The sequence below is a fragment of the Notamacropus eugenii genome, chromosome 5 (genome assembly GCF_028372415.1).
Source record: "Notamacropus eugenii isolate mMacEug1 chromosome 5, mMacEug1.pri_v2, whole genome shotgun sequence".
NCBI lineage: Eukaryota > Metazoa > Chordata > Mammalia > Diprotodontia > Macropodidae > Notamacropus > Notamacropus eugenii.
Genome location: NC_092876.1, coordinates 106,908,161 through 106,922,038, shown reverse-complemented (window position 1 = coordinate 106,922,038; position 13,878 = coordinate 106,908,161). Strand labels below are relative to the sequence as shown.

Here is a 13,878-nt window from a genome sequence, read left to right as displayed (position 1 = left end):
CTGAGAAGAGCTAAGTCTATCAAAGTTAGTCAACACACAGTGTGGCTGTTAACTGTATACAGTGTTCTCCTGGTTCTTCTCACTTCACTCAGCATCAGTTCATATAAGTCTTTTCAAGTTTTTCTGAAGTCTCCCTGCTCATCATTTCTTCTAGAATAATAGTATTCCATTACATTCATATACCACAACTTGTTCAACCATTCTCCAGTTGATGGGCATCCCCTTAATTTCCAATTCTTGATCACCACAAAAAGAGCTGCTATAAATATTTTTGTACATGTGGGGCCTTTTCCCATTTTTATGATCTCGTTGGGATACAGGCCTTGAAGTGCCATTGCTGAGTCAAAGGGTATGCACATTTTTATAACCCTTTGGGCATAGTTCCAAATTGCTTTCTAGAATGGTTGGATCGGTTCACAACTCCATCAGCAGTGCATTAGTGTTCCAATTTTTCCACATCTTCTCCAGCATTTATGATTTTCCTGTTTTGTCATGTTAGCCAATCTGATAGGTGTAATGTGGTACCTCAGAGTTGTTTTGATTTGCATTTGTCTAATCATTAGTGATTTAGAGCATTTTTTTTATATGACTATAGACAGCTTTAATTTCTTCCTCTGAAAACTGCCTGTTCATATCCTTTGGCCATTTATCAATTGGGGAATGACTTGTATTTTTATAAATTTTACTAAGTTCTCTCTATATTTTAGAAATAAGGCCTTTATCAGAGACATCTGATGTAAAAACTGTTTCCCTGTATTCTGCTTTCCTCCTAATCTTGGTTTCATTGGCTTTGTTTGTGGAAAAGACTTTCAATTTAATGTAATCAAAATGATTCATTTTGCATTTCATAATGTTCTCTATCTCTTGTTTGATCATAAATTCTTCTGTTCTCCATAAATCTGACAGGTAAACTATTCCTTGCTCTCCTAGTTTGCTTACAGTATCTGCCTTTATATCTAAATTGTGTACCCATTTTGACTTTGTTTTGGTATACAAATGATATTTTTATTTTGTTCATCACTTTGAGAAAATTTTTAGAAATTTGTTTTTCAGGATTTTTTTTAAGTAAAAGGAAATGCAAAATAAGTAGTTACTAATTCTTTAAAATTACATATTTTAGAGTGTTCTGCCAAAAACACACCCATGGAAAAACCAACCGTAAGTTTGTTTGTTTTCTTTGTTTTCTTAATTCAGATCTTTAGATTAAATACAAAACTATTATTTGGCTTTAATAACATCAGAAATTTAACATGTAGGAATAAGATCCAAACCTGTGATTTCACTGGTACAGTGAAGTGTACTTGGGTGAGGAAAGGAGAGGTCAAGTGACTTCCTTAGGTTTCACATAGCCAGGATACAGCAGGACTTGACCTACATCTTCCTGGCTTTGAGGCCAGCTCTCCATCCTTCTACTAGGCAGTACAGTCTCTATTTTTACCATATGGCATGTTAAAATTTGTATTTTGTATTTGTATTTGTTATTTTGTATTTGTTAAGATTTAATTTTCCCAATGTAATAAATTTGCCTCCCAAAGCAATTTGTAACTAATATACCATATGGGACCATACAATACTTAATGTTCTTCTCAGACTGACCATCTTGTCTATTCTGTATGTGGCACCTTCCAGATACACTGAAGACAATCTTATCCCCTTTTACCTTTAGCAAAGTCACTTAGCTCCTATGAATGAATGTTTCTTCTCTTTTAAAACAGTGATGATACAATTTTTAAAACTCCTTTCCTTGCCCTTTATTGTGGTTTTTTTTTGTTATTTTAGGAAACACGGATTACTCTAAATTCTTCATCAAGTCTATGGGCTTGCTGTATATATATATTCTCAATGGACCTGCTATAAATGGGTAGTCTGGGTTTAGAATGCAGGATATCATGCATGTAATGACATTCCACTTTCTAGTCTTATCTTATAATGCAGAGATGCCATGTCAAAGGAAAATTATTCTCTAGGGCATGGCTTCTTAATAATTTTTGTGTCATAGAGTCCTTCAGCAGTCTAGTAAAGACTATGGACCCCTTCTCAAGTCCATAAGTATTTATTATGTACCTACTGTGAGCCAAACACAGAGTAATGTCGTTGCCTACATTCATAATCAAAGGAAATGATAAATTTCAGTTGGAGGTAAAGGGAAATAGAGATGTAATTTTTTTCCATCCAAGTCCAAAGAACCTTTGAAGTCTATCCATGGATACTAGGCTAAGAACACACTCTAGGGCCTTGTCATCTCCAAGAGATGAAAATGATATCCAAATGGTCTTACTTGAAAGACCTATACATTTTCCACAATCCTAGGTTTTTTTATCACTGTTTTTTTGTAATACAGTTCATAGTTTCATCTAAGAAAAGGGTCCATTAAAAATTGCAAGTAAAAGATGTCTAGAAAAATAATAAAGATGTCAATTACTCATGTTTAACCATCACTGAGTTAGTTAGGCATTGAGTAAGCCATGATAAATTCACTACTAGACACTACGTACTCAAGCTCACTAAAACAATTTCCATGCCAAAAAGGTGTTTTCTCAACCAAAGTTGATATGCTGAAGAAGATGAAAAATGCTGGGCTCATTGAAAATTTATTTGAAGCTCTGTTAGAGGATCTTGATGGGATTCATTTCAAGATTAAGGACAACACCACCTCAGAAAAAGGTATCATAATTATCATGTGTTAAAATGTGGAGAATCTACCTAAAGGGCAACAAATGAGACATAACTTTTTTTTCTCTTTATTATTTCTCTGTTTCTTTGACTTTTCTCTCACATTCTTTTAGGGTTTAGATTTCACTACTATGGTATTAAACTTAAATGGAAATTGATCTCTGTTAGTCACATATTGACTTAGAAAACCACAAATTAACATTATCCATGTTGGTTTGTATTTTTTATTTATTTTGTTAAACATTTCCCAATTGCATTTTAATCTGGTTCAGATCACACTTGGGAGTTTTGGTGGGAGTTTTATATCTCTGTTTTAATAGAGTAGAGACTCCTTGAGAACAGGGTCTGTTTTGTTTTTGTCTTTGTTTCAGACATTTTATTTTTGTAGTCATACAAGTGCCTAACACATTGCCTTGTATCTAGTGAGTCCTTACTAAATGTTTGTTCTAGTGCATTGAGTGGAATAGCAGCTCAGACTCCAAGTTCAGCATTTTTGAACTTTTAAATCACAAGACTGATGAATATATAGAAACAAGGAGGGTACCACTCAAAGTCCTCTCACATTTTTCAGAGGCTCTGGGAAAATCTTGTTCAAAAGATATAATATATACATTGACAAGTGTCAGTGATATGAAAACAAAATATATTAATAAAAATTCATTTTTAATAACAAGGTTAATGAAATCATAATGAATGAGCCTAGTCCCCCAAGAGAGATTTGACAAATTATGTACACCCCTTCTTTGCAGGTGTGTGTGTATGTATGTATGTGCGTGTGTGTGTGTGTGTGTGTGTTGGAATGTTTCATGTGTTAGACTTTTTTTTAAATTTGTTAGTCTTGCTGAACTATTCTTTCATCATATTTTTATTCTTTGTGGAAAGGGATGGTTCTCTGGCAGGGGAGAGAACAGGTACATATGGAAATAGAAGCAATATAAAATGATACCAATAACAATTTACTTAGAAAATATATAATTATGTAAATTCAGAGCTGCATTCAACCATAGAACACTCAACTGAAATTAAGAAAAGCAGGTAAATGTTCTAAGTTGGTTTGTGCAGAATTCAGTCTCCTTGAAACTCAGTGTCTCTATCTCTTTATAGTCTAATTCAGAATTCAGATTGTAACAGCAAGTTCTCCCAGACAAAAAAAGGTTATTGGAAGCAGTTATTTTATAGTTGTTCACATTTAGATTGAAGCTTAATTTGATATCTCTTTGCTGAAGATCTGAAGTATCCCATTCGAAGCTGTGATATCTGTAACCACAGAAGTAGATAGATCATAAACTAAGCTTTAAAAAAATTAAAATATTCTCTTATTCCTAAGAATGAGAATTATGAAAAGCAAATTAATTCTGCTTATTATGTTCACCTGTCTAAACCACTGATAAGGAATACAGTATTATTTTATATTTGTCCCAACATAACCTGTCTTCCAAGGTGTGCAGATTTTGTCTTCTATGCATATACTTTGATGGGTATACATTGTCTTCCCTGTTTAAAAATTAAGTTCATTAAGGGAGGGCAATGATCATTTTGCATTCCTAGTACACATTTAAGTGTTTAATGAAAGCACTTGTTGATTGAAGGTCTGGTCCCCAGGTAGACAGCTGACTAAAATGATTCTCCCTTCTCCTCCCAGAACTACAAGAAATTGCAAACCTACTTTTTGACTGTGTCATATTTAGAAAATCACTGAGGAAAATATCTTCAGGTATGTACTTTTGAGTTATAAAGTAGCCATTATAGCAGAGTTGAGATAAAACCATTTATAGTATTGAAAGAGTGAGTGAATAGAGAACTGGCCCCCAGTTAGGGAAACCCGGATTCAAATTCTTCCTCTGGCAATATACTACCCATGTGACCATGTATTGATAATGCATTTTTGCTTATTGTTAATATAATTTTGCTTCTTAATGGGAAGATCTTTCCCATCCATTAACAGGCCCATGTGACCTGCTTAAATCACCTGGATTTGAGATAGCAAAGTATAATGCCTCTATTTGTTCCAGGATCCATGGTTATTTAGATTGTAAGGTCAAGGATCCTGGAAGGGTGGAGTGTAATGGCAAACAAAGTAGGATCTTTTGCTGTTTTTGTTTTAGTATAATCAAGAGTCTTCTCCTTACAATCACATTCCCTGAAAGCTATTTGTGGACCAAAAACCTATGTTTTTGTCAGTGCACATTGATTAGTGATAAGGACATGATCATAAAGAGATGGGCTGAACACTTCCATAGTGTTCTCAACAGACCATCATCAGTCAATGCTGAGGCCATTGATCATTTACCTCAGGTTGAAGTCAATCCCTTCTTAACTGAACTTCCAACTGAAGAAGGGGTTTTGAGGGCCCTTAGCCTCCTTTCATGTGGCAAAGCACCTGGTGCTGATTCTATTCCAGCTGAGATTTACAAGGTAGGGGGACCATTACTCGTACAAAAGCTGACTGAAATTTTCCAGGTTATATGGCAAGAGGAGGTTATCCTCTAGGAGTTCAAGGATGCCTCCATTGTCCATCTCTATAAGGTAAAGGGAATAGATTGTCCTGCGACAATCACAGGGGGATCTCTCTTAGTCATTGCTGGCAGAATTCTTGCTAGAGTCCTCCTTAATAGGCTGATCCTTCACCTGGAAGATGGGCACATACCTGAGAGCCAGTGTGGCTTCAGAAAGGGCCAAGGAACAGTCATTATGGTGTTTGCTGCCTGACAACTCCAGGAGAAATGCCAGGAGCAGAACAGAGGTCTGTACACAATGTTTGTGGATCTGACTAAGACCTTTGACACTGTTGGTCATGAGACCTTATGGAAAATTATGTCAAAATTTGGTTGCCCGGAGAAGTTCATCAATATTGCACATCAATTTCATGATGGCATATTTGCCCGCGTTCTAGATAATGGACAATGCCCTTGTGGCTTCCCAGTCACCAATGGAGTAAAACAGGGCTGTGCGCTTGCTGCCATGCTTTTTAGCATGATGTTTTCAGCCATGTTGACAAATGCTTTCGATGAGAAAGAACACAGCATCAAGGTCAACTACCATACTGATGGTAAGTTCTTCAATCTGAAAAGGCTACAAGCCAAGACCGAAGTGGAGGGAGCGTTGGTGCATGATTTTCTGTTTGCAGATGATTGTGCACTCAGTGCAGCCTCTGAAGCTGACATGCAGCAAAGTATGAATCAATTCTCTGCTGCCTGTGCTAATTTTAGCCTAATAATTAACACCAAGAAGACACAGGTGCTCCATCAGCCACCATAACACCATCCATACATGGAACCATTGGTTACAAAAAATGGAGTTTTGAATGCTGTGGATAAGTTCACTTACCTTGGGAGTATACTTTCCAGGATGTACACATTGACAATGTGGTTGATGCACACATTGCCACAGCTAGCTCAGTGTTTGGGAGGCTCCAAAGAAAAGTTTGGGAGAGAAGTATTAGACTACCAAACTGAAGGTCTATGGAGCCATTGTGCTGATCTCATTGTTTTATGCTTGTGAAAGATGGATGGTTTACCAGCACCATGCCAGGAAACTGAATTGCTTCCATTTGAATTGTCTTAAGAAGATTCTGAGGGATCACCTGGCAGGATAAAGTATCAGACACTGAAGTCCTTGCTTTAGTTGAACTGCCAGGCATTCAAACTATGGACCGGCCACGTTGTTCTAATGCAAAATATATGCTTGCCCAAAAGACTATTTTACGGAGAACTCACATGGGGCAGGCAATGACATGATGTCCAGAAGAAACAATACAAGGACACTCTCAAGATCTCTCTCAAGAACTTTGGATTTGACTGTGCAACATGAGAGACACTGGCACAGGACCACTCAACATGACATGCCCACATTAGAAAGGGTGCTGTGCTGTATGACCAAAGCTGAATTGTGACAGCGCAAAATAAACATGGGATTTGCAAATCTGGAGTATCCACCCAAAAAATTCATATGGATTATCTGTGCCCAACCGGTGGTAGAGCATTCTGAGCTCATATTGGTCTGATCAGCCACAGTCAGACACACTGAAGCTTCACTTTATCACGGTGATGTCATTTTGGTCCTTTTCTAAGATGAAGGACAACAGCCAATCAACCAATCAAATGCCTCTGATTGAATCTTGCCTTTGATTGAGTTAATCAAGAGTCTTTAACTAGAAACAGTATATGTATTTGCATTGTTAATTATTTTAATGTGATTAAAGAAGATCTTCCCCATTTGGTTTTTCTCAGGTTTCTTCCATTCCTTTTAATTCAAACATGACTAATGTGAAAATATGTTTAATAAGAATGTATGTGTAGAACCCATATAAAATTGCAAGCCATCTCAGGGTGGGGGAGAAAATTTAAGACATATAGAAGTGATTGTTGAAAACTGAAAACAAATAAATTAAATTTTTTTAAAAAAGATCTTCCCTCCCCATTAATGGGCCTACTCATTAAGGGGATTTGATTAGGGAAGATTTGTAGGAAGGCCCACCTTTTGTTAATGAGGCATTGGTTCTCAAGGGCTGTGATGCCCTCTGGCTCTGAAAGGTGTATAAAGACTCTGAGGTGAGGTTTTACTTTGGGGATTAGTTTTTGGACGAAGCTTTGTGTGCCAGATGAGACTCTAGGAAGCCTCTGAACAGCCCCCTGGCTTTGAAAACCCAGATGTTGGTGCTTCTCTCTCTGGTAACTGTGTGTGTACGGTCAGACAGTTATCTGTCTGCTGATTTGTGATTTATGTGTTGCTTATATCAGGCAGCTGGAAGCACTGTCTGTTAATCTTTATTTCTCTGTATTTTCTCTGAAGTTCAGGGTGCTGACTGTTCCCCTGAACTAAGTGAATGATATATATGTGCTTGATAAAGTGATTGTTGACTCCTCGAAAGTTGCTTTCCTTTTAGAAATGCAAATCTAAGAACCTGTGATAGCAGGCCTTCCTGTGTATGTCGTTGCTTGAACAGGTCATTAACCACTCAGTACCCACAGCATCTCTCCCTGTAAGTTGCAGAATATTTGCTAATGGGAGTTCCTTTCTGGGACTTCCCTATAGCAATGAAATCCCAGATCTAGATCCCTCATCATTTTTAGTTATTTTATTTTTCCCCAGTTACATGTACTGTAATTTTTGACATTCATTTTTAAAGTTTTGAGTTCCAAATTCTCTCCCCCTCCCTCATTTCCCCAACATTTCTATTTACCTTTTCTGTCCCGTTAGCCAATCTAATAGGAAGGTGGTAGTATCTCAGAATTGTTTTAATTTGCATTTCATTTATCAGTTGGGAAATGGCTCTTACTTTCATAAATTTTACTTAGTTCTCTATATGTTTCAGAAATGAAGCCTTCATTAGAGAAACATGCTTGAAAATTTTTTCAGAGTTACAATTGCTAACTGCATTTCCCTCCATCCTATTCCCTACCCTCATTAATTCTATTCTCTCTCTCCTTTTACCCTGTCCCTCCTCAAAGGTATTTTGCTTTTGACCACCCCCTCCACCAATCTTCCCTCCCTTTTATCACCCCCTCTCCCCTTCTCCCTTATTCCCTTCCCCTCCTACTTTCCTGTTGGGTAAGATAGATTTCTGTACCCAATTGAGTATGTTATTCCCTCTCTGAGCCAATTCTGATGAAAGTAAGGCTCACTCACGCTCCACTGTCTTACCCTCCACTGTTAAAGCTTTTCTTGACTCTTTTATGTGAGATAATTTACGCCATTCTACCTATTCCTTTCTCTTTCTCCCATTACACTGCTCTCTCACCCCTTAATTTTGTTTTTTAGATATCATCCCTTCATATTCGACTCACACCTGTGCCCTCTGTCTATATATACATGTCTTCTAACTACCCTAATAATGAGCAAGGTTTTAGGAGTTACAAATATCATATCCCCATGTAGGAATGTAAACACTTAACCTTATTAAGTTCCTTATGATTTCCTTTTCCTGTTTACCTCTTTATGCTTCTCTTGAGTCCTGTTTCTGAAAGGTCAAATTTCTATTCAACTCTGGTTTTTTCATCAAGAATCCTTGAAAGTCCATTGAATATCCACTTTTCCCCCTGTAGAATTATACTCAACTTTGCTGAGTAGAAGACCCTCATCATCATTTAAGATACACAAAAAAATACCTTTCTTTTTTGCAAGGTTCTTTAAACCTGTGAATCAATTAATGAATGAAAAAAAACAATATTTTGCAAAAGGCAACCTGATATTGGTATTTGGAGAGGGAATCTCATTTTCCCCATTAGAGAAAAGTTGTAACCTTATTTGGGGTGATTTTCATGGGCTACAGACAGTGATCACTCCAAGGAAAGATAAAACTAAAAGTGCTATCCAGTTGACCATCAAAGATCTCTGAAGAATTTTCATGATAGGTCATTAGTACAAATGTTCTTATTAAATTACATCACAGGTGGTAGTGATCTGCATCTCCTTATAGTAGAATTTGATTTTTATATTCTGTCATGAAGTAATTTAAATGATAGCTAGAGATGGAATCTTTACAAGGATCTGCTACCTAGTTTTAAGGCAGGGTTAAAACCAAGGCTAGAATTGTGCTCTGGATGAAAAGTATGTGTGTTTTCAGGGAGAGATAACAGGTGAGTTATTAATTTTTTTTGTAAGACCTAAAATACCTATTTCATTTAAGGTATGAATAATTTCCCTCCATTCCCCAATCAGAGTACCATATGTCAAAGAGAAATTTGGGGATAAAACAAAATAGAATTTTGATATTAAGAACTGATCTAACATCCTTAAATTGATTTAAGATATATCTGAAAATGACTTGTGAGAAAGAGTACAACACTGCACGCTGTAAAAACAGAATAATCTGAAATAATTTTATTTGTTCTTAACACAGACACTATGATATCAAAACTTCAGAGTGAGCAGGAACATCTGCAGAAGAAGATAGAAGTACTCCAAGACATTGCAGAAAACATGTTGCCTCCTCAGACAGACATACAGCATTAAATACTCAAATGGTTCTTGACCTTTTTTTTTTAATGTACTGTTGCTTAAATTAGGGTCTTATATAATTTTTTAAAAATGTTTTATCAGAGTACTGTTTTTATACTATGACTTCCCAATGATTTTTCCTTCCACTTCCAAGTGGAACCCTCCCTTGCAAACTTCCCCATTAGATTGTGAACTCATTGAAGGTAGGGATTGTTTGTCTTCCGCCTCTTTTTATAACCTCAACACTTTTAGCATAATGCCAGATACATTCTAGATGTTTAATGTTTATTGATTGATCAGTAACAAATAACTAGTAAAGCCAACACATTTTATATGGGTTTAGGAGAGAGTTATAACTTTTATTATGAAATAATTATATTGATTCTGTGACTTTTCAAAAATTGGTGCTTTGTTATTTCATCGTTTCAGTTGTGTCTGACCCCATTTGGGGTTTCTTGGCAAAGGTACTGGAATGCTTTGCAATTTTCTTCTCCAGCTCATTTTACACAGGAGAAAAGTGAGGCAAACTGAAGTTAAGTGACTTGCCCAGGATCACACACCTATCAAGTGTTTGAAGTCAGATTTGAACTCTATTTTGTCCTTTAATGGCCTAAAGCATATTGTCTCTGAAATGGCCTGTAATGAGTCAAGTTTAGAAATCTAGCTCTCTTGTTGGTCACTGTCAAGGAAATGTTACCCTTGAAGGAAGCAGGTGGATCCCAAGGAGTCTTTATACTTCCTTCAAGGATGTCTGGTTTGTTATCCCAAGAAGTCTGGTTTGCTTTCTCCATCCTTGCAAATGCAGACTCAAACAATGAACATTTCTTGGTCACAGGAGGGAAGGAGGGGGTTTGCTATCCCTCATTCTCAGACTCCCATCAAATCATATTTTCTTCCATCTGTCTCCAAAACTATAAAAGAGAAAGCTGTCCCCCTCATTCAGGGTCTTAGCTTTGCTGGGGAAGCTGAGATCCTATTTATTTATTTAAATTCATGCTTTATTAATAAATTGATTGGCCTTGAAACTTTGTGCCTCACTCTGCCTTAATTTTAACTGTTACAGTTTGGCAACCACAAAAGTATTAAGGGTGGGAAGCTGAACTCTGGAACAAGTTCTTGGGGGGAAGGGGAATTTCCTCTTTATCAGCACTCAGATGAGACTTTCCACCAGGATAGGCGTTCCTCCCTCTATCCCAGCCTTTTTGAGCTACGGTTAAGTCCCCCCACACTGTTGGGCAAATCTTGCCTTGTTTCTCTTGCGTCCTGTTTGTGTTTAAGTGTGACTGTTGCCAACATTTGGCAGTAGTAAACCCAGAAATCAGAATTAGGGATTAAGAATGTTGGAGAAAATTTTTTGCCCTCTTAAAGGGCTCTAGGTTCCCTTCCAGGAGAGGTCCACATTATTGACACTGACATCCCTTTAGGGAAATACTGTAACACCAAGACATCCCTTAGAGAGCTGTCCACTTCCACTTCAGGGAGTTGAAAGAGTAATGAAAAAACAGAGAAACTTCAGAGATACCTATCTGAATAAGGGATTGGGAAGCATATGTCTCAGATAACCATTAATGGAAAGTGGCATGGCCAGTGGTCACAAAAAACTATAGTTGGTGAGTGACTGACAAACCAGTAGAAGAATCTTATCAGATGGAAAAGGAGAAAGGGAAACCAAAATTATTAACCAGAAAGATATCTGTGTTACACATTTGACTTAAAGAGGGACTTTCATTTGTGCACAGATTTGTGATTTTATATCATAAACTAACTGGAGGGCAGCTAGGTGGCACAGTGGATAGAGTTAGGAAGATTCATCTTCCTGAGTTCAAATGTGGCCCCAGACACTTATCAGCTATGTGAGCCTGTGAAAGTCACTTAACCCTGTATGTCTCTGTTTCCTCATCTGTAAAATGAGCTGGAGAAGCAAATGGCAAACCACTGCAGTATCTCTGCCCTGAAAAGCCCAAAGGGGGTGAGGATGAATCAGACATAACTGAACAACAAACTAATTAGGAACTGAGTTTATGACTAAAATGTAAGTTCTCTACTCTGAATTTCCTAATTGTGGTGTGGTTTTTTTTTTTAATAAATGTTGAAATATTCTAGTGAGTTTTAGGTTAATATTCTTTAGAATTTCTTTTAAAGAAATTAAGAACATAACTATGAATTGACATTTTGTCACTCTTCCTCTGGAAAGTGGCAGATTCATTGTTTTAAGTGTGAGAGGAAGGTAATTTTACTGAACAGAGAAAAAAGAAAGTAGAATCAGAGAAATTCCAGAATGGAAAAAAATAGTTGCAGTTTACTTTTTAAATAGCCATGGTACTGAGGAACTACCTGCCTATTATTCTTTCCTGGGTCCTCCCAAAAGAGACAAGTTTGTGTAAATCAGGGAACAACCAAAAGAAAATAAATTTTACTAAAACATCTCATTGGACACACGGCAGTTTTAAAAATTAAAGTGTGATAAATGATTCATTGGACCCCAGTTTTATTCCAGCAGTACTGATCAATCTGATATGATTCCATTGAGGAAGTAATTATAAGTTCTACGTATTAGTCCCCAGAACTGTGAAATGCAGATTTTAAGTTCACTTGCTTAACCATAAGAAGCTAACCAGAGGACTTCCACCCATGTTTTTGTCTTGTTATGGCGACCATGTCCAATGTGACAGAGTGACTCAATGACATGGAAAGTCCTCCAGCCACTTTTGTTGCTCCTCTGTCTTTCCTCATCCCTCTATTGTCCAAAATGGGGAGATGGCCATCAGTATTTAGCCAATAGATGATCATGTTTGCCAGTCTGTGACCTGCCTTTCTGTTGACCCATCAGCTCATGTAAATGTTTTGACAGTATGGTAGGACCTCCTGAAAGTTGATAGGTCTGTCAAAGTCTGCTTATCAGCTTGTTGGTCAACCAGCAGAAAATTGTATTTTGTGTAGACCTTCCTGGTGCATCAAGGACATGGTCTATCAACCAATGAGATTCTATATTTTTAGTTTGCTTTGTCTGTATTGTCTGTGTACCACACACCATAAAACCTTATAAGGCCCTGGAAAAAGGAGGTATCTCAGATCATGAGGAAGATCCACTTCATTGGAGGGGACTATGGACCCGTTAGTGCTATTGGCTTGGAGCTCTGCCTCAGTTGTTTTTCTTGCAGACTGGGTAATTTTGGACCCAACAAGAATTAAGTACTAATTAATTTAGAAAATTTCAAATTGGTGTTTCACAATTACAAATTTTGCTGTAAATTCCATTAGACTCCCCAATTTGGGTATAGATATTAATTGGAGTAGATTTCTAACAACTTGTCAAAAAGAAAATGAGACTCCTACCCATTTTTATAACAGACTACATAAAGGTACTGGGTTGGATTTGGGGCGAGATCCACTCAAACCACATGATGTAGAAGTGATTAACCCTACTTTTATCAATCAATCCCTGACAAGAATTAAGTGGTGTATCCATGTTTTCTGCCGTATGTGGCATGAGAAGGGTATAGATGAACTTGGGAGCATCACCATACATGTATTTCATATGAAAGGGCAAAGGAAGAGAAAATCTGAACCAACATCTTCACCCCTGAGAGCTACTCAGTAGATTAAAGAAAGGTATGTTGGTTTAGGCTAAATTTCAAAGCAAGTTCATAATTTTAAGAACTGTCTTGCTGCTTACACAAAAAGAGAAACTTATTTAAGGGAGCAATTTGAATGTAAGTGAAATTTAATTTTGAAAAAATGCTTTGTGTTACTTCTGTGAATAATATAACAGAACTTAACTGGGTAAATTAAAAATAAGTCACCAAAAAGTATTTGATTTAAAAACATATGATTAGTACTATGTGGTTATTCTTTATGATATGGAATATGTTTGCAACATGTAATTATTTGAAAATAGTATACTAAAATTCTGTCCTTGGAGGACTATTAGAAGAGTTTATTTTGGTTGTTATGTAAGCAATATAAAATCCTCATGAGTCCTAAAGATGGGGATGAGAAAACAAGACTGCTATTTTAAATCTTTGGAATAATTCTACCTGAGAGTTGTGGGCTTATAATATGAAGTACTGGGAGTATATATAGCCCTTGGAAAATCTGAAATTTTGATTTTGTGATGTAAATAGATTTAATATGGTAAAGGTTTATCTCAAAAAATTATAAAGACATTTGGCATTAAAGCAAAATTCTAAAAAAGCATGGTTTGAGAATATGAATTAAAAATCCAGTCTTTGTAAATTTGTTGGCTGTATGACTTTAGATAAATAA

General features: G+C 36.6%; 1 protein-coding gene across 4 annotated transcripts in view; it reads left to right on the top strand.

The window, feature by feature from the left end:
- Positions 1-10,013, top strand: part of PHF11 (PHD finger protein 11) — a 46,590-nt gene extending 36,577 nt beyond the window's left edge. For 2 of the 4 annotated variants that reach the window (XM_072610529.1, XM_072610531.1), the window contains exons 5-8: positions 1,121-1,158; positions 2,530-2,664; positions 4,316-4,387; positions 9,515-9,747. In XM_072610529.1, the coding sequence (XP_072466630.1) occupies positions 1,121-1,158; positions 2,530-2,664; positions 4,316-4,387; positions 9,515-9,627 (358 nt within the window). In that variant the 3' untranslated portion in view covers positions 9,628-9,747. Of the gene's footprint in view, positions 1-1,120; positions 1,159-1,779; positions 1,970-2,529; positions 2,665-4,315; positions 4,388-9,514 lie in introns of those variants that run through there. The other 2 variants (XM_072610530.1, XM_072610532.1) reach the window with 2 other exon arrangements.
- Positions 10,014-13,878: the final 3,865 nt, after the last annotated feature.